The following is a 25,788-nucleotide window of genomic DNA, read 5'->3' as shown; positions in this document are numbered from 1 at the left end:
TGTCCCAAGCCATCCAATTTTATAAAAATATTAAATAACCTTGTCAGAATCAGAACATTTGAAAAGCTTATAGTTGATTTATATATCTGCATGTTCCAACGAATTCCATTACATGATTATGGCATCTCCAGGCAGCCATATTTTGTTTTTAATTTAGTAAGAAACGTTTTTAAACTTTGGCCATTTAAAATTTTAGACTGACTGACATTGACATATTGACATTTCACAAATTTAATTGACAATTTTGATTATTTTGTTTGTCCATGACGTATCACTGTGAATCAAAATTAAGAAACAATTTTCATTTCTCAGTACGTCAAACATGGAGGAAGATCGTCTTTTCGATGAAAGAATTTCTATTCGAGAATCTGCACGACCATTAAAAAAATACGGCAGTACGTGTAATCATATGAAAAGGAATGAAGAATATATAAAACATGTGATGGCTAAAGGTGACACACTGCAAGGAATTGCTTTGAAATACGGTGTAACAGTAAGTTAAATTTCCACTGTATTATTGTTGATAAATGTAGATATCTTTTGTAAATTTAATTAAATAAACCTGTTTTTGGATGTCAGATGGAGAAGATAAGAAGAGCAAATCGTTTGTTCGCATCGGATAGCTTGTTTTTACGAGAGTATCTTTTGATTCCTGTAACCAAGGATTCTCCGTTTTACGAGAATGGAGAAAGGGTGAAAGAGATAGCACCTTCGAATCACCGTGCATCAATCGCGGGAATGCCTACACGAGATTTCTCTCCTGGCAGTCCAGATGAAAAAGAATCCTTTGACAACTTCCTGAATAGGCTTGACTCTTCAATTGCAACCATAAAAAAACATGTTGAAAAAACTAAGGAGAACAGCGAGTAAGTGTTTTTATAATTTTAACATAGACATTTTAATCCAGCCCATAAGATATACTTTTTGTTCAACATGAAATCTTTTTCTAATTAGTAATTTATTCAATATGGGTCTTATTTATATTTTAAACTAAATATTTAAATAAAAAATATAGCTAGTTTGATAATTGGATAGGTAATTTTTCTCTTTTTATGCCTTTATATCTAGTGTAATTTATACTAACTAATATTTTAAAAATAAAAAGTAGTTCATGGCATATTTTTATCTCTCGCAAGTGATTTATTGAGATATATGTATTCTAATCATAGGACAATGACCCCAAAACCGATTAGATATATTCTTCCTCTGCATGTGTAACATAAATATTGTTTGCTAGATATCTGCTGTTTTAATAGTATTGGAAGCATGATTGCGAAAATTTAATCGTCTGTTCTTGTGCATTTTTTAGACTGAGTTATAGTATCTTGGCAAGTTAAGTCTGACTTTCGGTATTACAACATGTGAGTATGTTTCGTGCCATCAATGTGGTTAACAAACTACTTGAATTGATTAAGTGCCACCTATTGCATTATTAACAATCTTGTGATATTCTTTCCTGATCATATTATTTAATAACCAAATTTTTTGAATGTATCGTTGTGATAAATGTCATCATTGTGTAAATACTTGCCACTGGGAGCCAGGCATGTTGATAAGTTATGTTTACAATAAAGATTATTCAATATTTGTATAATTTAAAATTTACTTACTCATAATAGATACCAATGTACTCAATTTGTCTTTCAAATTTATAACATAAACATTATTTATTTCTATACTTGTAAGATTTTTAGCATGACATTTTTGCATATGTCCTAGAAACTTGTTAGCATATTTATATTGCATACTAGTTTTTGTACTATTGACATGGTGCAGTCACTGTAAAATTATAAAAAAAGTGATATATCAAATATAAAAAGGAGAAAACAAATATAAGACAATTTACAGGTGGTTACCACCTTGGTTATTTTAAGGCAAAACAATTTACTATTACTAAAGAGATTTTTAAATACTAATTATGAACAATTTAACATGGATATAGAGATATTCTTACATTATTGATACAAACAAGTTGACGATTCAAAAGTTATATTTTAAAATATCTGCAATATGCCTGCTAACAATATTTTAGCTATAACTTTTTTGCCGACATGTCAAGGTTATTTGCTAAGTTTTAATTACACATTAAACATTAAGATCAGACACCATTGTTGATTCAAACTTTTAAAAGAAATTTTAAACTTACAGAATTAAATTCTATTTGTTTACTCTTTTTTACAATTATTAATTAGAAAATGTGTTTCATGTACTTCACAACTTACCATACAAGTATAATATTTATTAATTTTGTCATAGAATAATAATACATATTGCTCAGTTATCAAGTAATTAAATTATGCCTTGCAACTTTTTTTAAACAACTGCAATCAATGTACTGTATCTTTTATGACATTATAATCATAAGAAACAAGGGTGCTTATCAAAAACAGCTATAAAACACATACATATTTATAAATTGTTTAATACATGTACTTATTTAATTGAAAATGTCTTAATACACAATACTATTGGTATAAGTTTAAACAAAAGTTATGTATTATGATACAAATCACTGCGTAATTGTTACCGTCTGAACGTAAGGTACTTTCTATTGCATTGAGTCAGTCACATGACTCGCAGATCGCCGTCCCGTAAAAGGTGATCTTAGGCCAAGTGTACACAAGCGATCAAATTTTCGTGTATAGGATAATTTTGTTATCGTAGAATATGGCTTTTTTTAGGTTGTTATTGGTAGACCAAAATATTTTTGAAACTATGACAAATTTTTGATATGACTAGAATTATCCCCTAATCACCATAATAATAATACGATACAATTATGTAAAATGAAATTTTACTTCATTGTAACATTATCCGTTTTTACGATACACTGCGTATTTTTTGTTTTATTACGGCTTAAGATCACATGATATTTGCCGTTGCGGTAACTATGTATGTCTTGAAGGACACAATTTGTTACTACTTAGAATCGAGTTATATCAAATCAGCATTCATATTTTTCTCTCGATTTTTGTTATAAATGAAATATAATTTCTAAAATGGTTGTGAAGTTGCATATTATTATGCAAATATTGTTCTCACATAATATTAAGATTAAAAATCACGTATATTAATATGCCGTGTTAATATACAACATGATTTTTTATCTTAATGATTTTTAAAAATATGTATTATTTATATTTAGTATGTGTAAACCAGATTTATCTAGTATAAATCTCTGATAGACATCAGTCTATTAAGTGAAAGATTATATATTTTAAACAATTTATATTTTAAGTACGTATACTTAAAATGTAAATTGTTTAAAACATTGTTTTAAACATTTTAAGTACGTATACTTAAAATGTTTTACGAAACATTACAATTCTGGCAAAGTGAAGGCAGATTCATATGTTTAGGTCGTAGGTATGAACGGTTTAATTAGAATAGTGTTTTCGACTGCGCAATTAATTGCTAATTAAAAGTACGGAGACATGCGATAAAAATGACGAAAAAGTAATTATTTAATTAACTTAATACCCCTTGATAATTAAAATACACGCGAATGTTTTATAATTAAACTGATGAGCGCATAAGCGAGTATACCAGAAATACAATTTCAACCATTGAAACACAGATTGTTTTGCATCAGTGTGGCCCCTTCTAGCTATTTAGTTTAATGAGTTTTGTTTGGTTCAATACGTCACTAATTCACTCTTTTCAATATATATATATATCTTTATTATATATTTGTGCCTTATATAAGATATAAAATATATATAAAATTAAAATACTTAAAAATGATTGCCCCCCTAAATGTCTTACTGAAATATCTTACATGCATTATATCATTTAGCAAAATTAAAAATGAGTTTTTTATAAAGATAGCACAATAATGTTTCTAAATTTACATTTACTGCTGTAGCAGTTCTCCGTCACTCTTAAATCGTAATTTTTTTACAAGTTATAAGGAGCTGTGATCATCATGTTCCTCACCACATGTGATGCAAAATAAATAAGAAAATCAAACGTTTAACCTCTTTAATATTATTTAACCGTGGAGTATGATTAATAAGTCTTAAATACTGTAATAGGTATCATATGTTAATAAACTGTCTTTTTTCATATTTTCTTTTTTCGAAATATTATATTTCCTGTTGGCTATTGTCAAGTGTTAGTTAGCGAGCTAATCGTAGGATTAACTATGAAACGGGATATTGCGCATTTGTCTTCTAATGTTACTGACTAGGGATGTCAAATGTATGAATAGTATAAAAACAATTTTAACGTCTATTGAAAATAAATAAAGTTTCATGTCGACTTATAACGTTATAAACGTGATTCTCACAATAAAACAGCAGAAAACCTCATTTCATATTATTGTAGTGGAGTTTGAAGTGATGTCAAAATTAGATTGATAATTAAAGACGATATTGATAGCTTCTATGTTATTCTGAACCACAGAATAGGGAAAACGAGGCTCATAACAATGCATTTCTTATCATTCGGTGTGTAACAGCTGCTATGTAAACATAGATAAATTATCGTACGAATATTTTTATTGATAGTTGGGATTATCAGTCATAGGTCGTATGATGTGACCGAATTTATATATTTCGAGGCGGAACATTTTTGTGAAGCTAAAATTGTGATTAGTTAGCTTATAGTTGCTTATAGCTTTACTACGTCTGCTGACTGTTTAACACACAATTTGAATAACTGTTTCTGTATCCTGGGATAACCTGAAATAAGTGCATAATTAATAAGTGCGTATAATTATATAATAACAATGATAATGAGAGGATAATAAATTTACGAAAATAATTTATTATAGTATCACAACAATGTTATAAGTACATAATAAAAAAATACTAGCTTGTAAACTTCGTTCACGATAATAACTTTCACATAAAATTTCCTACCTTTTTTGTTGAGACACACATTTACATCTTATCTAGCGATTTATTTATTATTGTGTCCAAATAAAATGTTTACCTTAGCCCCATATTTTTAATCCAGTTGAAATGTTATTTAAACTTTTGATTACAGAGTAAGCTTCAGATTTTGCTAAGTGTATTTGTTGGTGTTGAAATTGGCTGAGTTGTTTATGAATAAAAATCGGATCCGTCAGATTTAGACTTGACAGCGGCATATTATATTAATGTCATACGGGAGTTAATTATGACGCTCTCGCTTATAAGTCTCGATTTTAAATCTTACATTAAAACTAAAGTATCGGAAGGAACCAAATCTTCTATATATTTACACACCGTATATATCATAAACAACTTTGTTTACAATTTCTCGAGAATTGCATTCAAAAATATTTTATAGGAAAATAACACTAAAGTGCTTGAAATAGGCTGTTATCGTTGTTATGTCTACTTTGTTAAGCTGCGAGTGTAATGTAATCCATAATAAAGAGTAATGGAAAAACACTGATGTACAGTATAACCTGATGGTCCACGGTTTTCCATCGATGTTGTGTAGGTTGAAAGTTCTTCTTGAAAGATGTTGTTTAAGATATATGTGTCCATTGCTTTATAAAGTTATGACATTCCAAATATGACTTGGTTCAAGTAAAACGATACTATTAATAGATAACACTCGTTCAGCGAAAAATAATCGAATCGAGCAAATAATGTCGTAATTTCGGTAGTTGTATTCAAATGTGTATGCGTATAGACTTAAACATTCAGTTATGGAAAAACACAATAATGTATATCAATTTCGGATTTTTTTATGAACATAATAAACTAGATAAAAATATATTAAAGTTGTGATATACTTAAACGGTTATTAATTCAACTATTAGCTCGCATTGTAAAGCTGTGACTCCTTAGACAGACTTTTGGCATGGGAATTTTAGTAAATTGTTGAATTGAATTATTTAGTATTTTAATTCCTCAAGGTTGCTCGCTGTTGTTTAGCACATTAGTCATATTCCGTGTTGTGAAAGATTTTATTAACAACTTTCGGCTCTTTTACGACTGGTTGGAAATATGCAAAACGATACGTCTGAATATGACCTTTATCTTGATTGAATAAAGTTCACATTCATTTATAACAACCAACTGTGGTTATGAGGCTATAAATAAATAGTGTGGGTTGTGAATAGCGATCTTATATGATCCTATCTTATCAGATTGCTCCTTATTTGTACGCCTACACAGGGCGATTATGTATATCCCTATGTATAATGCGAGTTTAGTTCAGCGATGCAACGATATTATTTCCTTTCAATCACCCTCGATAAGTAACAATATCATCTAAATAAAACTAATTTACGTAATGAGAGTGAAGAGAAAAAAATGTGTGCGTGTACTAGTGTACACACGTAAGTACTATATGCAACTTTACAGAAACGTGTTAAATAAAGTTAAATTAGATAAGGTTTAACAAAAGGCTTTCATCATAGACAAATAATACAATTTTTTCATTTTACCTTTCATTAATTGTAATAGATTTCATTAATTATTACCGTTATTATTCTATACTATTCATTGTTATCGTTATTGTTATTTTTGTTATTAATGCCTTCGAATCAACCGTGGTACAAGAAGATGGCGTGTAACTGAAAAATGTGACGCGTAACGGAATAATGTAACGGTATTTTTTTTACAATGCCGATAAAAAGGTTTCACGTCAACAATCATGCAAGAGAAATACATTTTATATAATAGAGATTCACAACAAGATAGCAAGCTCAACGTCAAATCGCTCAGCAAATGTAGTATTTAGGAAATGTCTTTGTCGAAGAATATCTGTAACAAAAAGTATGTTATATATTATCTATCTATCTATCTAAATCTTACATTTCATGTAGTGCACTTACCTACCTACACCCCATACCTACAGCAACACATTACCTTAAAACGCCAAAACTGACCTTAACCTTGACACAAATATCCTAATCCTAATATATAGATTTTTTATCGCCTCTTCTCCAATTCCCAGATTCGTAGATTTCGAAGATGACTTTGTGCGACATCGTCCAACAGCTCGGCTGCGGCAATCGGCATCTATGGGTGCTTCTACGTCGTATAATGAAGTAATACCGCCGCCATTGCCGCCTCCCCCTGGGCTTACGCACGGCCGACGTGTGGATACCTCACTGAAACGGCTCGAAAGGACACATGACGACCTCTTTCAGTTGTAGCGCCCGATACAGCGCAGGTATTTACAAATGTTACCTATTATTGATACATAATATAATATAGGTTATAATAGTGATGAAAACAAAACTTTATTTAAATCACAATAACACAAAACAGGAGTCATTTTTTTTTAATGAATGAAGACAGGACATAACCCGTTTGTAAAAAGTAGAGTTTATTTAAAATTGTAGTGATGGTATTTTTTTAAATTTAAATTATTTTGTTCATGCCGCATTATTCTTCCGCAGAAAGAAGTAAGAAATTAAATAAAAATATAAATAAATTTTATTTTAAATTTAAATTTACATTAATTGATTGATTTTAATCCCTGAATAACACGAACAAATGATATTTCATTGCGTTATTAGTCAAAATATTATAGATCTGCTCGTGTCATTGTCACTTATACAACTTACCTTGGACTTCAGAGATAACCCCAACGAGAACATTGAATTTGGGATACATTGAGAATTAAATTATGCTTTATAAAAATATGGCATGCGTGATTTGTTCAGCCATCGTAAAAAGCGAATGCAAAAATCGGTCAGTCTTCGGAAGCATTTAATAATGTTCTCTTACTAGTCGAATACACTGAGATCATATGTACACAGTGTACACTTATGAACGTCAAATAAATAAATATACATTAGAAACTCTTTGGAAATAAATAAGAAGTTCAGTGTTATACATAGGTTGAGTAATTTATTATGCTATTATTAATAGATAACAATGTGATGGTAAATACCAAATCTATCTTTATCTTATATATATACAAATCTCGTGTCACGATGTTTGTAATTAAACCTCCGAAATGGCTCGACTGATTATTGTGAAATTTTGTGTGCAATGCAAGACCTAATCGATCTTCAAAACGGAGAAATTTGCATCCCTCTAATGTTAAACATGCAAACCACTATTTTTTTTGATACAACCTACAAAAATATATACAACCCTTTATTTTCACACCTCTACGATCAACCCCTATTTTTTTTGAATTGAACTTCGAGATTTATAACGAGAAACCTTAAAAGTAAAAACCGAAAAGTCTCTAGGGTAGCATAGGCCCAAGTTCCATGTTGGTATGTACTGAGAAGGTAGGCTAAGTAAAATCAAATCAAATCAATCGCATTGGCAGCTAGTGAGTTCTATATAATTGTAAAGTTATGTTGTATTTTCAGATATGCGCGTTTCTAATCATCACGTCTGCAATGAGGGCGCGTCTGCGATCGTTAGGTGGCTTGCGTATGCATACGTATATGTAAAGCAAACGTAACGGCTGCTGAACTGACACATTGGAGGGGTCTGAGAGTGATATTAGATATGTTATGATCTGTTTAACTAGTGTTTGCATCTAGGAGGTAAATTTTAACTTTTCTCAATAATGTTTGTTGCACCTTCAAGTTAAAGCAAAACGTATTTATTAGTTTGAAAAATCGCTTTCGCGAACAAGTATTCCTTAGTTTTTTTGGATAGATTTACCTCCTAGGAGTTTCTTATTTATTTCATATAACTGTTTGTTCATTTGCATTCTACTTCATTAAAATTATGAGCTACACTGTGTAAAAATGTATAGAAAATAATATTTTTGTAAATTCATGTTTCTTAACTTTTCAAATTCCGGTCTTCATGGCCTGACCACTATTCCATGGTATCAATCACCGTACAATGCTTATTAGCTATACATTTATATTGCTGCTTTATATGCTATACACAGTAAATTGACCATAAGTTTTCTATGCAATGGTCAATTGTCAATTTAGTAAATACGTTTTTATCAGTTCATATAATTGCAGATTTTTATTTTTGTTAAATGTTGCTGGCATAAAAATTAAGTTGAGCTGCTGCACCTCTTGTTACCTTAAATTTTAATTTATTTAACGGATTTAAATGCGTATTTAATATTTAGATAATAGTTTCACGTGCATTGCACCAATCTAACCATTAGTTGGACGTTCACGTAGAGTAGGATGCAAATCATATAGCTGTTTCGTAATGATGCACAGAAATGTAAGTATTTTTCTTTATCCACAATACTTGGCTACACACGTCTACTAAAGTTATATATCATTGTAGGAGAATAGTATTATCACGCTTGGTCACGTGACAATTTCCATACAAATTCGTATCTGGTGTACGCGTCACTGTTCGGCTGACTTCAGACTTTAATTAGCAATAATAATGTTCAGTGCTGAACCACGAGTGGATCACGGACAGATAAATAATTGTCTATATATAATGAAGCCATAGGTTGCTATGCCAATTTTGTTACATATATATATATATATTTAAAGTGTTTATTTTGTTTTCTAAACTATTAACTTATGGTGATTTGTGCAATACTTTTGTTCATAATGTTGTTAATGAACCTCGTTATATAACGATATTGACGTTCGTTAATTGGTTGGAATCGCGCACGTTGGACAAATTTTTATGCATACACCATATCATCTTCAATATACACTTTTAAAGCTATGCCAATTGCAATATAATATTTGTAGGCGTTTGGATTATATTAAAGGTTACGTCTAGAGATTTTACTATTTTCTATGGCTAGCCACTTGCCTTTAAAGTCTGTAGAGTCGAAGTCATCCTTTGATGGTACTAATTAAATAATCCCAGATGATCCTTTATTAATAAAGCTACAATTTGTTAATACAAAAATAATATCGTTTTCTGCTGATATTTTGACGTTATTCTGTCAGCTGGCCTTCAACCTTCAACCAGGGGCTTGTGACAAAATCACCAAAGGAATTTGTATGAAAATGGTCACGTGACAAGCTAATGTTATTCCAGTAGAAATATAGTGAGCGTGTCAATACTGATAAAAAGTGGTTTTGTCCCAGTCCCAGGGCCGCAAAGCAAGACAAGACCTCTATGATAGTATCTCGTTACAGCGAAAAATTATGTCACAATTTATATTTTAGTCCTGTTTAAAATAATATCTCAAATTACGTGATAATGCGCTAGTCATTTTCGCGCTTGGCGATATTATAGACACTGGAGGCTTAGATATCGTCTTAACACGTCCTATATAATTAATAAAATAAAAACATAATATAGCAATAACTCTTCGTTGTCTCGGATTTTACGAAATAACGGTCGGAGTTTTCATTGGTCATTTATAAGTTTAAAAACATTACATTTCTCGTGTACATTGTCCATTTTAAAGTACGACCCCTTCAAATGTTATTGTTATTGAATGTAATGCCATAAACTTATCTGGCCCGGTCCAATTGGATCGGATAAGTTTGTGGTAAATTTTCTTTTTAGTATAATCAAAATTAAATATAATTGTAAAACAACAAACGTTGTTATTCTGCTTAGTTTCTTACGGAGAAATATAGATGGCGCTTTACACAAGTATTTTGATTATTAAGAAATAGACCAGCATACCTCAACCCCCTTATGGGCCGTTCAAGTATTACGTAAGCAGTAGGGGGGGGGGTGTCGTGATCAGTAATTATTTACTTTTTTACACATATTACCCACACATTGTCTTTGCTTGAAAACGATATACATTTTTGAGGATTCCTACAAAATGAATACGTTAATGTACTATTATTTTTGAGAGCTTTGTGTATTTTTGCTGATAAGAGAAAGGGGAGGGGTGGGGAATTGCAGTAAATCTGCTCACGTAACCGTGACCTTATCAACTTATCTAGATCAAAGCGATCACCTACTTTAAACAGATGTAGAAATCTAAGACCTAATTTCATATTCAGAGTCCAGATTTACCGCTAAGTGTATATCAAAAACATTGCATTTTTAAACATTTGTCATATGTTAATCACTTAGTGTTAAAGTCTTGATTGTGAATCATACCCTAATATTTTTCAATTTCGCCTTTGGATTTATTTATGATCATTATCGGGACTAAGTAGAAAAGCAAATTTTGTTACGTTGTTATTAGAATTAGTCTTGTAAATTAATGTTAAAACGTACATTATCTATAAAGAGTTGTTAACCCTCTCAGTGGAAAATATACATATTAGACTAAATTAAAAGGCACTAAATAATACTGTGTTAATAATCAATGTTGAGCTTTATAGTATAATATAATAAGCTATATGTATAAGTTATAATGCTGTACATATTGGTGAGTTAACGTTAAAAAATTTAACAGATACATACATAATGTATGGATGTTTTGGTTTTATTTTCTATAAATGTATAAAAGCTGTTTGTTTACCAAATTATCGCTTTATAAAATTTATAAGAAAAAATAAATATATTGGAACTTTAATTGTGCTTTTATTTATGGCTTAACTTTAAGCTTAAAGTTTAAAGCTTTGTGTAATTGCAATTTATTATCTTGCAAGTCATATAAAGCCTTTTTATTTTTGCTGTTATAGCTTTATATATTTTAGGAACGGAAAACGTTTATTTTTATACAATGAATTTAATCGATCTATTTGGTGATGAAAACATTTTCTAACAAAACTAAATTTAAATCACTTTATTGAATTCCAAATTCTTGATTTTTGGCAAAACGAGTATCAAGGGCTTATTTGATTGCATTTAAAAAGTTTAAAGAAACTAAAACAAACACCAATATCGGTAACGGAACATACAACCATCCATTTAGTGTATTATATATTGTCAAGACAAGAGTTCGCAATTGGACAAATACATATACGCATACATAACAATAAAAAACGAAGAGTTATTTAATATAAATGATACTCCAACAGACTCGCTCAATAATGTCAATTACTACATTCTGACCGCTGTAGAAAATATTATTCTCAATAAAACTAAAAAGACAGAACCTGATAGCTCATGTTCAAGATGCGAAATTGGCAAATTGTTTCTCACTTTACGAGTGATTCATTTCACTTCATACAACGCATGGCGTGTCACAAGGCAATAGGTACACTAGGTCCAACTCTGTTCTTGATTTACATCAATTAACTATCCCTTGACAAAGGAGGAACTAACGAAATTAGCGGATGATACAGCCATACTGTTACATGGTATATAGGATGGGGTTAACTCTGCAGCTGAGGAGAGCACTTAGAACCAGGTATGTGGCTTGAAAGTAGTTTGAACGCTTAATAACAAAAAAATTACCTACGACTTAGTCAAATTAATTCATCTAGTTGCCCGGACAATACTGAATCAAAAATACCGACACGTCTTCCCTATAATAAACGTAGCGATTCTCTCTTAGATTGTGATTGCCTTCAATCATGAAAGCAACGAGAACTAAATACATGGGCATAATCATTGACATGACATGACAGATTTGAGATTGGTCACAATTTTTTCAACATTGATGCAAAGAATAATACTAACCTAACCGTGCTGAAAGCTTATTCCTTTACTAGCACATCACTCATTACTGTAAAGTGAGCTCAAAGTCATTCTGTCTTCTAGTCAACTTTAGGTGGGAAATTACCGTTTCACTATTCCAGTGTCGAACTCTTCGAAAAAGCACAGGTACTTTGTGTGCGTAAGCTTTTCGTTTACTAGAGTATTCACCTCTATCACCGGAAAGATTTTCTTCTGGCGACTACACAAATACTCTTAGACAGGTTCGTGGGCAATACATATTGTAAAACAACACTCACATTTCTAGCACCGCTTTTGCAGCCCTGGATTTAGGGGGCAAAAGGAAACCTTTACAATAGAGATATTGATTATTAAGGAATCTATGCTTACAATAAAATGGATTATTTATTAAAAACCTCGACTGAATTTATTACATTTTATATAAAAAAGAGAAAAATAATTTGGGGCCTCTAAATCCGGCATTGCACTTTTGTTTATAACAATTTCAACTGTTTGTAAGAATATGCAACACTGGACTGGTTATCGATTTTAACTATGACGATGTGAAAAAACCTATTAATTTATATGGAAAAAGTAAAAAAAATATATATCAATTTGTTTCGTTATTTAATTATTTTTATATTTAAATTATTATAATTAATTCTTTATATTGCTACATACAGGGCCGTCCTATACGAGGTTGGATGCCTTGGGCACACAAGAATTTGGGGCCTTTTTGGAAATTAAAAAAACAATTATAATAAAAACAAATTTACTTAGTATGACCATTTATTACAGATAATTAAGTCTAATAAAATGAAGTATGATATAATATGTCATTAATTATATATAATGCTGCTGGTTTTTTGGTTTCAATTACGATAACGGTTTCTTTCGGGATTTGATTTTGTTTGAGAAAAACTTCTATTATTTCCTTAAAGTAAAATTTTTGAAGGTTATCACTTTCTATGCACATAATTGACAAATAACTTAGCCGTTCTTGTAACATTGTTGTTCGCACTTCATATTTTATCCTCTTAAGCTGCGAAAATTACCGCTCTCCACTACAATTGGTAACCATTAGGCAAAGGAATATTCTTTCGATTTTATTAGGCTATGTAAGGTTGAGACATTTACATCCGCTGATTGCTTAAATAAAAACATTGTTTTAACTCATCTGCATTTTTATGTCTTCATGATAAAATTCTGCAAATTCTTTGCATTTTTTGGTCAACTCAATAGATTTGATTGTTGTTAACTGACAAAGAAAACTAATTCTACCATTATATTCTTGGTATGCTACTGAACGTTTTTTTAAATGTGTCAATTACGGGTATGAAAGTATCTACACGGAACTTTTTAATGCCTCTTAACTGTGCAATCTCTGATGATCCGCCAAAAAAAAGTGATTGTGAGTGTGAAGTGTGCTGCGAAATCTTTTTCTTTCAAATGTATCTTTCTAGTCAACATATGGATTATTTTCTTTAACAGCCGTTTCATAGTGATCAAAATTATTGCGTGCGTTATTGTCATACTTACTAACTACTTTTTTTGCTAGGCTTTGGGCTTCCTGAGTAGTGTATCCTGGTTGATTGATGTCACTTGCGATTGAAGAAAATGCTTCAGAAATATTTGAATCACCATTTTGCAAAGAATTAATAGCATTGGCGCGTGCAGACCACCTAGTTTCCGAAAGAGAATTCAGGACTCTATTTGCACCTAAATGCTCTGCCACAATTTTCCATCGTTTTGTCAACGATTTTGCCAAACTATTTTTTTGATTTTGCCGAGAAAAAATTGAACAATTTTTGTACAAATTGTAACATGTTACTGATTCAGTAACACCCACTAAATTTAACGACTGCGCCGCACATGGAACGTAAATCGCAAATTCACAAACTTCTTTTATTTGTGACTGAACACCAGAGTAATTTCCAGACATATTTGATTTATTGTCGTAGCTCCACTCGCAACCACCTTTATAGGATATAATCCTATATATCAAATAAATTTTGCTTTTAAAAAAGTTAAAGATGGTATCTGTATTGCGCATTATGTTCATCCATAGGCAAAAATTTCAAAAATCTCTCAATAGGCTGTCTGTCTTTTACGTATCTAACTGTGAACTGTGACCTGACTGGTCAACATGGGACAGATCTAGCGTAGAATATACGCTAATAGAGTAGTACTTCACTGATTAAGGTTCTTTAACAATAGCTTTCAAAACTTGCTGTCCCATTAACTAATAAATTCGTAACCAGTGTTTACCGATAAAATCATGTACTTCCTTTTCCATGATTTCTGCAGTTTTGTATGTTATCAGCAAGAAAAGGATCAAATTCACTAAGCAGTTCTGAGCATCCCAAATAAATCCCATTATTTTGCGATGTTTATGTATTATTATCACCACGAAAAGCAAGATCTTTTGAAGCCAAAATTTCACTACTGCAACGATCCTTCTAAGCACATTCCTCCAATAGTTAATATCTGTATTATATTGAGACAGCAACTCAGTATCAACTTATCCAGTACTTTTCATTCCTTCAACATAATTCAAAATAAACTCCCTGTGATGTAAACTGTTCTTTGCTCTAGCAATAAGTTACTTATATGCTTCCAATCTTCATTAGGCGAACTTAAATTATGTCCAGTGCCACTAGCGGTATTAAATAGCAGGCAGCAATAACAGTATACTGATTTCTTTGCTGGTGAATAAAGGAGCAATTTTCTTTCTAAGTACTCACTATTCGTCGAATTACGAGTAAAAATATTTTTAGTCAAGTTTCTAGCTTTCGATTTACCATTTGAATCTGAAAACTTGTAGAAGTTTCAGAGAAGTCACTATTTATATTTTGGAACAACTTTAGGCTCTGGCCCTTTTTAGAATCCAAATATCACGGACTTCCTCCACAGATATATTCTCTAAGCTTGCAGTTATTAATTCACAGTAGCTTGAAGTCGATGGTTTAGCATGTAATGTGTGTTTGTCATTTACGTCACACTTTTTCGTCGTACTTTTGTGTTGCGATGATGATAATGAATAATCCCTCAGCTTATTTCTTTTTTCAACCGTTAAAAAAGAAGTGAGCTTTGGAAGTTTTTCCGTATTTTATTTTAAAGCTATAATTTTTTTTTTAACCACTTAAATAGATTATTTTCGACATCAACTGACAAAACTCAAAACTTCTGTTCATCTTACTAAATTTTAATTATCAAACGAAACAAAATAACGCCACTCTCTCCTATACGCCTCTTGGATATCGTGGCGAAGCTACGGCAACGCCATCGGTTGCTTAACGGCGGCAAATCGAGGTCGTTTTTCTCATAAAATCACATCATGAGCCAAACTATTATTGTGGATTTCAGAATATTTACGCAGACTTTTTTCGCGGAAAATCTGTGTCGAAAGGTAAGGTACACTAACCATGTTATATTCTTTCAAATTCACTGCATATATCATTTTTATAACGTATTTATTTGATTGTAAGATAGATTATCGTATTACTAGTAACGGGCTGTTCAAAAAATATAGAATATCAACTTTTCCATAGCCATCATCAGCAACTTTTCAACCATCCATCCAATTTATAAACGGAAAATGAAGATATTTTTTTAAAGAAATATATTGAAGGAATAAGTATTGTTCGGAAATGTGGAACCGATAATAATTTAATTTATTTGCTTATTTATAATTTTATCATTTTGCATCTAGAATATATTATAGATACTAAAACAATGAAATAAAAAATAACTTGCACGCAACTGTAAAAAATGCAAGATTTATTAATCACGATTAACATTCTGCATGTTGGTTTCGATTTTTTTTTGTCCTGGTTTTGTGCGTGTATTACTTAAAAACATGGAATACCGTCAATACAAAAACGAATTTTGAAAACGGCATATTTTGTTTAGCAATACTGTTTGTACATACACGTTAGTGTAAATTTTTTATGATGTAAATAAAATAAATGAATGTACTCAATCGAAACCGATACGTTCCTGATGTCAAATCCTCATAATAATGTTTACTTAAATTCTTCTGACAGCTTTTATCTACTTATTTCATTTTTCAACTTCCCAACTCCGTTTCGGAAACGAATAAAAAGTTAATTCTCGATTCCGATTTTTTTCATCCCACAACACAACAAAAAATGGGTGGTACCTAGTACCACCCATTTTTAAATTTTTTGAGAGCACTTTTTAGAATTCAACTGGTTGAATAACGTAAACCGTACAGCTGATCGCACGCGAAACGCCCACGAGTTGCCTAAATCTGCCACAACACCGCGCCAAGAGGCGATCGAAGAGGCCGAAAAGTTTAATACATCATTCGGGGATTCCCCCAACCATAGACAATGTCGAAATTTATGTAATGTGTAAGAGAATTTAATTTTCTATCCTTCGGGGCCTCCTGAGAATGGGGGCCCCGGGCACGGGCTCCATGTGCCCTTGTGGTGAAGACGGTATTGGCTTCATAGGAAATCTAACTCATGACTACATAGAAACTAAGCCACTGCAAGTGAATAATGAAGCGTTTATTCGATTACCTGCGATAATGCGATTTTTGTTATGTAACCTGTTTATGGCAATAAAATATTATTAATATATTAAAATATTTTATTTCTGGTATATAAAAAAACTTTCTTCTTTCGAAATATATTATTTGTTATATCTAGTAAGGATGTTTAAAAAAAATTATACTTCCATTTTTTGGGTCTCATTCCAAACTCGGGCAAAAACAATAAAATTACAAAGAAAACTGAAATACCTTTATTTTCAATACAAAAAGAATTATTTACACGATATTAGTACCTTATTTAAAAATGTATGATATAATTTTATTACAAATAAACTTAATTTATGCAATGGTTAAAACAAAAAAAATCTTACATAACAATTTGAGGGCAATGATTTTTAGTATAATTACACTAATAAGAATCGTTAATAAATAGGTATATAAAATTAGCAGGTACCTAGATAATACTTATTATGCATTAACATTATTTTTGTGAGATACATTTTTATACTTATAACAAATGAGGTTAAAACGGGCAATCATATAATTTCACTAAAACTCTTAGGAAATAAGAAATAAAACACTATTGCAAGAATGAAACGTTTGTCTGACTTTGTTGTTGTTTATTTTTGTTATTTATACAGCAAGACAAAAAAACTAAATCAAGCACAGATTACATATCCTGTGGCGTCTTTGTCAAAACAAAAGAACAGATAAACATTTCTAGTCTAATACATTACGTATATGTTGTTGTATTTTTGAGAAAAGAACTAAACCAAACACAGAATACATATCCTGTGGTGTCTTTGTCAAAACAAAAGAATAGATAATAATGTCTGGTCTAATACAATACGTATATGTTGCTTGTATTTTTGAGTCAGTCAAATATTTCTATTAGGTTAAAATATGTTTAAAGTTTTTGTTAAGTAATTTTATGTACACATGTCACAAGCATCAATGACAAAGTCGCTTTGGGCTCCTAATTTTCTTTTAAGGTTGCAGCAGTATTTTATCTATTACAATATATTAAAATACAAAACAATTTTATAACTAATCTAGGTGGGCGCTTCCTGTATTTGTATATCTTTATTCTTTCTATTTAGCAAAAAATCTAAATCATGAGAAATTTTATTAATCATTTGGTCCGTTGGAGAATCATACGCCTTATTCCACTTAATATTAATTAACTCTATATTTGTTTTCAGGCTTTCCTCGGCTGGTAATGAAATACTAGATGTGAATTTTTTTGGTTTTTTCAAACAGCTTTTTATTGGAAGGGATATGTCTGGGTTAGATTGGCATAAGGTGCATCTAGGTATGTTGAGATCTGTGAAATTAATTTTAAAGGGTCTTACTTTGTTAGGAGGATCGATGTTTAGTATATCTTGTTTGGGGACTTTCAGCTCAATGTATGTGGAGCTTAAATCAGGCTGAGGGATGAGGTCGCAAAGGGCCCGAGTCGTATTTTTTCTCGGATTATGCGGGCTGGCGGTATATTCAGTACTTCGCACTATATCAGCGCGACTGTCTTGCGAATTTCTGTAAAAAATGCTTAAATTGGTAACGCATATTTTTTTTATAAATATTATGGTAACCAAATTAGTTGCGTATAACCTTGTGTCGATTTGTCGCCTAGTACTAAGAAAATAGTATTGAAAGATATGATACACTTATAACATAAAACCTTAATCTATGTTGAGTACGGTATAAGTTTGGATTATAGTTAAGTTAAGTTTGGATATTTATTTTAAAATTTCATAACACTTTTCAAACTTGCAAAAGACGCAAGTAATTTTCGCCTATTGCTAAAGAAATATATTTTTATATATTAATGATTATATCCTATAGTATTTATTTAATTTATAATGTGTATGTCTGCTGACCTGTGAATCTTAGAGGGACTATCGAACCTCCAGTAAGAAGAGAGCGGAGTGATGGGAGAGGAGCCGTCGAAGCCTAGACTCTCGGCCTCTCCGCTTTGTGCGATGTACACTGGAGAAGGGGGTTATGATAGTACGCACCTATTTATATCATAATATGAAATACAGTTATTGTGAAATGGCTGGCTGAATTATTTTAATACCAATAAAATTATTTTAATAGGATTTTTTTAATACGTGTTCGTAAAGATTTTCTTACTTGACTCTATTAGATAGATTAACGCCGTAATAACGATTTGTAAGATTTATTTTCGTATTTCTGAACGTCTATTGCTTGCTTAATAGGCGTATTATTGGAATCAGTTGTAAATATAAACAAGAACATTCACCTATGTTATACGTATACGTAACTTGTATACGTTATACTTTTCCAAATAAAATAAGTAATATATACCTAAAATACTAACAGCTTAATGTGGTATCTCCTCGCTGCTTATGGCCTGAAGGAAGAGACATTAATCGACGCGCGAGTTGAATGCTGTCGTCATCACATAACACGTAGCAGAGGAACATTGATAAGCCCTGAAATTATCATTAGTACCCTTGATTGTAGTAAAATTGCCAAGAGTTATTTGTCATCTCACTAGATTACTTAAAGAGATCTAGTTCTAATAAACACGAAGATGTACAAAACAGTTATTATAGAAATATATATAGGAATGTGAAAAAGTCCTTACATCAGCCAATGCGGTAACAGCAAGTCCGGCAACAAGGGTTAATTTTCGGTCACCGGGTTGCGCGTACGCAATGCTCGCCATCTGCGCGGCAGTTGTCGTGACCAATAGGATTAGAGTATGGCGGACTATGCGAATTCTGAAATGTATAATTGTTTGTAAGGTAGCTGTATTTCTAGTCTCTCAAGTTGTCATTTTATTTTAGTTTTTCAAATGACCCTAACACGTTACTATTCAAGGAAGAGGGATTCCAATCGTCAACGACCAGTCACTTACCGTGCGGCTTGATCCCTTGGCGTTGCGTAGAGATGTGGTCCCCCTGCATCTTCTACCGCATTTACCATGGAGAGTGTTCAAAGGAGTTGCTCGGACTAATTCCTACAGCTGAGTTTCATCACCGGACGTCAAGGCAGAATACAAAATACCATCTATATCCTCGTTGACCAACGTTCCACAACAGAGCGTTACTTAAGGCAGTTTTTGCCGCAAATCATCACTATGTGGAACCAGCTGCGTACTGAAGTATTTTCGAACCAATTTGGCTTAGAGTCCTTCAAGAAAAGTGCGTACCAAGTCGTACAAGGCCGGCAACGCACTTGCGAGCCTTCTAGCAATGTGAGTACCTATGGGCATCATGATCCCTTATCACTTAACATGTTGAGCCCATTGGCCTCAAAAAACAAAACTAACTGACCCGGGTTTTCTTAATGTACTTACCGTAGTTTCTACTATTATATCTGTCTAAAGTGTCCATTGGTTTGAAGTTCTTTATAGAAAAAAAATATTTTGTAGGATACCTCAGGTAGGTAACCTACAAAATATTTTTTTTATTTTTAATGTTTACATTTGTTACATACCTGTTACTTAAATAAGCTCGTCTCTCAGCGGGCACCTTGCGCTTAACTATGCGCATGTTATACGCAGCGCAAAACGCTAAAATCGCACATAGCAGCGTCAGCAGTATACAGCCGCCTGCGCATATAAGTTGGGCACCGGAGCCTAGCTGTAGTGGGGCCCCACCCCATAGTCTAGCGCAAAGCCATACTATGGTACCGAAACCTGAAATTCAACGTGTATTAAAACACATCAATATATAGTTACATGACATTATGGTGTTTGTAACCAGACTCCTTCGAAACGGCTTGATCGATTTTTGTGAACGTTTCGTAGGCGTATAGAGGTCGTACAAGATTTCATAATTGTTTTATTAGTTATGATACATTTAAATTACGTATAATTCTTATTTTTATCCGTGTACCACGAGTCCCTGTTTTTGAATAGCGATATTAGTACTGTAATAATCTTCAAGATGAGAAGATTTAAATGACGAATCGAAGTTTGACGGCTCAGCTAGTTACATTTTTTATATTCAAAATACTCGACAAAATAAATAACTCGTTGCATAAGTTTTAATGCATAACTGTTAGTTATTATATAATAAAAAAATAGATACATGATTTTTTTTAAAATACAATGTAAATCAGTGCGGTCTTCAACAGTAAGCAAAACACGGTTACACTTTTCTATATTAAAACATATTTAATGCACAACAAAGTGTTTCTATTACCAGCAAGTATTCCAACGGAGCTGGCTCTCTGTGGACGTCCAGCTAACTCGGCTTGCAGCAATAAAGGCTGTGCGCAAAGTGCAGCACACGCGATGCACCAACTCGCTGCGCAAATCCATCCATATACACCCGGACATGATTCTTCCTAAAACATTATTTAAATGAGTGGATTAAAGGAAGGTTTTATAAATGGAAGTATAACAGCCCTGGGGCACTGTAAAGCGACACGATACGCTGTGCAAGAAAATCTCAAGGCCTTCCTTATTATGTAACTAATAAATTTGACCTAGATTTTAACCATTTAAGGCTAGCTGATAAAGCATTTTGTAAATTTAAGGCAAGGTTTCAATTTAAGTTCTGTTTAGAAGGCTGTCCCTACTTACCTTGTTAACATAGAAATAATCATATCTTTCGCGACATAACAAAATAAACATATTTTGTTTAATAATCCAATACCTATTTATACATATTCACCTGCCTAGTATCGCATTCAAGTAACGTCAGCAAAGCAGCCGCATTTGACGCAGCAGTAACCATTCTTAAAATTGATGGTAGTCTTGGGCCGCCAGATATTGTGGTCACGAGCTGTATGAAGGCGGCCATAAGGCACAGTGCACCTCCTAAGCCAACCGTCACTTTAACAATTTCACCCAGATCCCTTTCCGCATCTGTCTAGAAAATTTCTGTATTTAATGTACGTACAGCATTTATAAAGTGATTTCATGACGTCACATTCAACCCTAAATGTTTCATTATTATTACCAATTAGGATTAATTACGTAAGAGTGTTTCTAAAAGATTTTTCGTTAATTGACTCACGAGTGTGGAGCGTGCAACAGTGAAGAGCGCGTACGTAGCCAAACCTCGACATCGACAAGAGATGTGGCTTGGCTCAGGGATCCTCACTTCGCACGCATTTATATCCCAAGTCGAAGGATCTGTTGCGGTTCGTACGGCACAGGCCAACTTCGATTCTGAAAAGCATTGTTAATACTTACAGTCTCTGTTTACAATTTACACTTTGGGAAGTTAATAACGGAATTATCTGATACGCATGTGCACGACAGGGTATCGTATCACGTATCGTATCACGATATCAATCCTGCAAATATTGAAAAAGATATAAGTTGGGTTTCATCATTAGAATCTACCTATTGACATTCTCAATTTGCAGAGGGTAACAAATAAAATTAAATATTAATTCAATTATTTGAAATGTTTACAGTAGCCCTGTTAGACAAAGAACGCAACTAGTATGACGAGTCTTAATTAATTTTCTGGCCCCCACCTCACTAATTGTGAACTTATACTCTAGTGTATATTGAATAACGTACCAAGTCCTAATTCATTTATATTTATTCATATTAAAGCCAAATGCTGCATTAGCTAAACCGAAGTGAGCGAGTCCAGAGAACGAGCGTCCGAATCACGGATGTGCGTTAATGGATTCTTATTTCTATGTGCACAATTAAGACTTGTTCTGAGGTTGGAAGTATATATCGTGAGGAAACCCTAAAATCTATATCATGTCAAAGTATATTATTTATACTTACTATAATATATTTATATTATATACTAGCTGACCCAGCAAACGTCAATAAAAATAATCTATTTACTATAATAAAAATAGGGGTTGATTGTATAGGGGTGATAGTTAAGGGTTGTATGTATTTTGTCACGCTGTATCATAAAAAAATAAAAACAAAAAAAAATTCTGTAAAATAAAAAAAAAAATTTGGGGTGGACACCCCTTATCACTTAGGGGTTTGAAATATAGATAGAAGCCGATTCTGAGATTTACTGAATATGCATAGAAAGAGCCGTTTCGGAGGTGTATGGAAAATTCTATATATATAAGGCAAAAATTATCAAAAAAACGGATGCAGTCTGAGGCCAAGGCCTAGGGTTGTAGCGCCTGTTGGATTATTAATATTATACGTACCAATAGCGGTGTAATTCTTAGCGTGTGTGAAAAGCAGTGTGACTATGTATTGGGCATCATCTCCACCATACGCGCGAACTTGAGATTGTGTAGACGCCATTTTGTATTCAACTTCACGATCGCCTCTGTAACGTCCCATTGAACATATGTACCTAATATTAAATAAATTACACATCGATCGCGATACGATTCAACTTTATCTATTAAAAAGGATTATTATAAAATAAGTTTCGCACTGTTCTTATTTCCTTTATATATATATGTCGGAGGAAGCCATTCAACGAGTTGCTTGTTGATTGTACAATAACACATTAAATTCTCTTTATCATTTAAACACGTTGCATTAATCTTAATTTAACTTAATACGCGATTTTACGATATTATAAAACCTAAAACATATTTCTGTTAACATATTAGTGATTTTAGTTAAAATTAGTTACGTTTTTCTAATTTATAAGATTGTAATCGTTATTAAACAAACGACCAATGAGAGCAGAGCTTTGCTCAAGTGGGGTCGAAGCGCCATCTATATATAGGCCAGTCCGTTGGTTGTTACGGGGCCTTTTTGAAGTGGAGACGGATCGAGTTGGATCCCTGAGTTTTGGTCGCTAGATTGGTGCATTGAAATCACTGCTCGGTCTTAAAACTTATAATTTATTATTAATAGCTACCATAAAATATCAGTGTATCATCAGTGTAAATAAAATATTGTGAAAACTACAATCGTCGTGTTTTGTGCTGGCGCTTTACCCTCATGACGCCCACCAAATCTGCAACCACTGTTGATGACGTCACTGGGGAAGGTGTTTCTCCGACATATATATATATAGTAGGAATTAGGCGGTACCGTATTTATTTTATTTTTTGCACGTGTTATAAGGTGTAAATATATAAACGTAAAATAATTTGATTTCAAGGCAGGTACATTTCTTGTAAAAAAATTTACTCTAATTGAACACAGGTATTGCGTATGTTATGAGTCGCACTTCGCCTCCAACTAAAAAGAGATTTAGATTTGATAGCCAAACTTCGTACCAATTTTATACCTATAAATTTTATATATTGAGGTTAGTATAGTCATTACCTTTAATGTGTTATGACTATATTATATTAACACCATTTTCTTCTTTTTCAACAGTTAATAGTTTATCTATCAAAGAAAACAATTTTTTGTTGAAAAACGCAATAACCATACTTGGTTTTTGAGTTTCCTGTTCCGTTTAAAGTTCATGTAAATTATCTGTATAGTGTACTTACTTGAGTCCAATAGATCTTCGCAAAGAAGGTAGGCGAGACGACAGATCCTTATAATTAACTACCGCTATAGACACGTTCCCCTGGCCCTCTACTTCCACGTCCATAGAGGTCAATAACCATTCTTCAGAATTCGGGTTTAATGGGAAAATAAAGTGTGCTTTGTCTAATACTAATCTGACATCTGCAGAATACTCTTCGCCCACAAAGTCAAGGTCTTCTTTCATTGTCGCTGTGTCCACTATTGCGTTTTGGAGATCATAAATTTTCTAAAAGGATTTTTGATTGTATATATAGTTTTTTTATTTTCACTGGACTAAATCGTGAGGTTTTCTAGCAACCATAGTAATAATATGGAATGCTAAAATTATTATTTGTAGAACTTCTAGCTCAAATTTGAGATTTTATTAAGCACTAAAAACATATAACAACTTTAACTTTATTGTTTAAAATCAAAAGAATAAAAAGAAACAATACAAACTTCTGTAGTCTGTTCCGGGAAGAGAGAAAAAATAATATGAAAATTGTAAGCAATGCAAAACTATCCACTTAATAATGAAATTGGATAACATTTTTAACTGATAAAGAAATGATTACTATATAATATATACCTGCTCATCAAGGAATCCATCGGGGTACTTCAGCAACATGTCGTATATCCTCAAGAGTGGTTCAGCACTTAATTCTCTATCTTTCCTCTGCGCTACGGAAGACCGGAGATAATTTAGGATATCCAGATTATGACGAAGTGGTACTGTAGCTGCACCCGGATGTCCAGGCAGGGATCGCAGTATTGATCCGTATTGGCGTAAAACATCGTTTACAGGCACCCAGGAGTATCCGTAAGATATTCGAGTGAACTGAAATTGTAAAAAAAAAAACAAAATATTATGTTAATGTTTCAAGAGCTTTATTATTTATAACAAAAGAAATGTTTTGCTTGAACTTAATGAATATGAACTATCTCGCCATCAAACAGCCGTCCTAAATTTAATCTACTAGGCTAATTTTGATATGTATCTTGAATTGGTTAAACACGCTAATATTACGAATTATAGACGGTAATTGATTACATAATTGCACACCCTCATACTTAATAGACTTCTTCAAATAATTTGTACGCGGCTTCGGCAAGATAAGCAAACTCGCTCACGAGTATTGCGTGTAGTTTTATGTTTGATTTTTTAAAATGATAAGCTCCTATGGAGGGAGTAATTTTTTTTAAATAAGGATACATGTGCTATAATATCTGCTTCGATGTTTTGAAGTATAAAACATATTGATAGTTATAGCTAATATATGTTTTCTTTTTAACAGTGTAATAAAACAATTTTTTACACTACTCCAAATTAATTGTTACTGTTTTCTTAATAATAGTATAACATAGAACCTTTAGTAATGTCATTTGACACTTATTTTAAATATTTTTATTAGTAAGTTTGTAGCCTAACATTGTTATGTATTAGTCAAGAGAAAATTCATTACATCCTTAACCCATGCGTATGTCCGGGATTATCATTGTACGAA

General features: G+C 32.2%; 2 protein-coding genes across 3 annotated transcripts in view; one reads left to right on the top strand and one right to left on the bottom strand.

Moving 5' to 3' along the window:
* Positions 1 to 287: 287 nt before the first annotated feature.
* On the top strand, positions 288 to 11,323 carry LOC123720065 (lysM and putative peptidoglycan-binding domain-containing protein 2). The gene is made up of 4 exons (XM_045676517.1): positions 288 to 493; positions 580 to 866; positions 6,898 to 7,116; positions 8,276 to 11,323. The coding sequence occupies exons 1-3, from the start codon at positions 323 to 325 to the stop codon at positions 7,097 to 7,099; spliced, it is 660 nt and encodes a 219-aa protein (XP_045532473.1). The 5' UTR covers positions 288 to 322; the 3' UTR covers positions 7,100 to 7,116; positions 8,276 to 11,323.
* Positions 11,324 to 17,123: 5,800 nt separating this feature from the next.
* LOC123718599 overlaps positions 17,124 to 25,788 on the bottom strand; it is a 69,783-nt gene continuing 61,118 nt past the window's right edge. The window contains exons 15-25 of one of the 2 annotated variants that reach the window (XM_045675252.1): positions 24,873 to 25,121; positions 24,265 to 24,530; positions 23,008 to 23,159; positions 21,885 to 22,039; positions 21,540 to 21,737; positions 21,066 to 21,210; positions 20,356 to 20,557; positions 19,502 to 19,637; positions 19,232 to 19,346; positions 18,768 to 18,876; positions 17,124 to 18,423 (exon numbers count right to left, since the gene is read on the bottom strand). In XM_045675252.1, the coding sequence (XP_045531208.1) occupies positions 17,940 to 18,423; positions 18,768 to 18,876; positions 19,232 to 19,346; positions 19,502 to 19,637; positions 20,356 to 20,557; positions 21,066 to 21,210; positions 21,540 to 21,737; positions 21,885 to 22,039; positions 23,008 to 23,159; positions 24,265 to 24,530; positions 24,873 to 25,121 (2,211 nt within the window). In that variant the 3' untranslated portion in view covers positions 17,124 to 17,939. The remainder of the gene's footprint in view (positions 18,424 to 18,767; positions 18,877 to 19,231; positions 19,347 to 19,501; positions 19,638 to 20,355; positions 20,558 to 21,065; positions 21,211 to 21,539; positions 21,738 to 21,884; positions 22,040 to 23,007; positions 23,160 to 24,264; positions 24,531 to 24,872; positions 25,122 to 25,788) is intronic. The other variant, XM_045675259.1, reaches the window with a different exon arrangement.

This window comes from Pieris brassicae, chromosome 2 (assembly GCF_905147105.1).
Source record: "Pieris brassicae chromosome 2, ilPieBrab1.1, whole genome shotgun sequence".
Classification (NCBI taxonomy): Eukaryota; Metazoa; Arthropoda; class Insecta; order Lepidoptera; family Pieridae; genus Pieris; species Pieris brassicae.
Note: the sequence above shows the minus strand (reverse complement) of the source record. Positions and strands in the feature narration are given on the sequence as shown.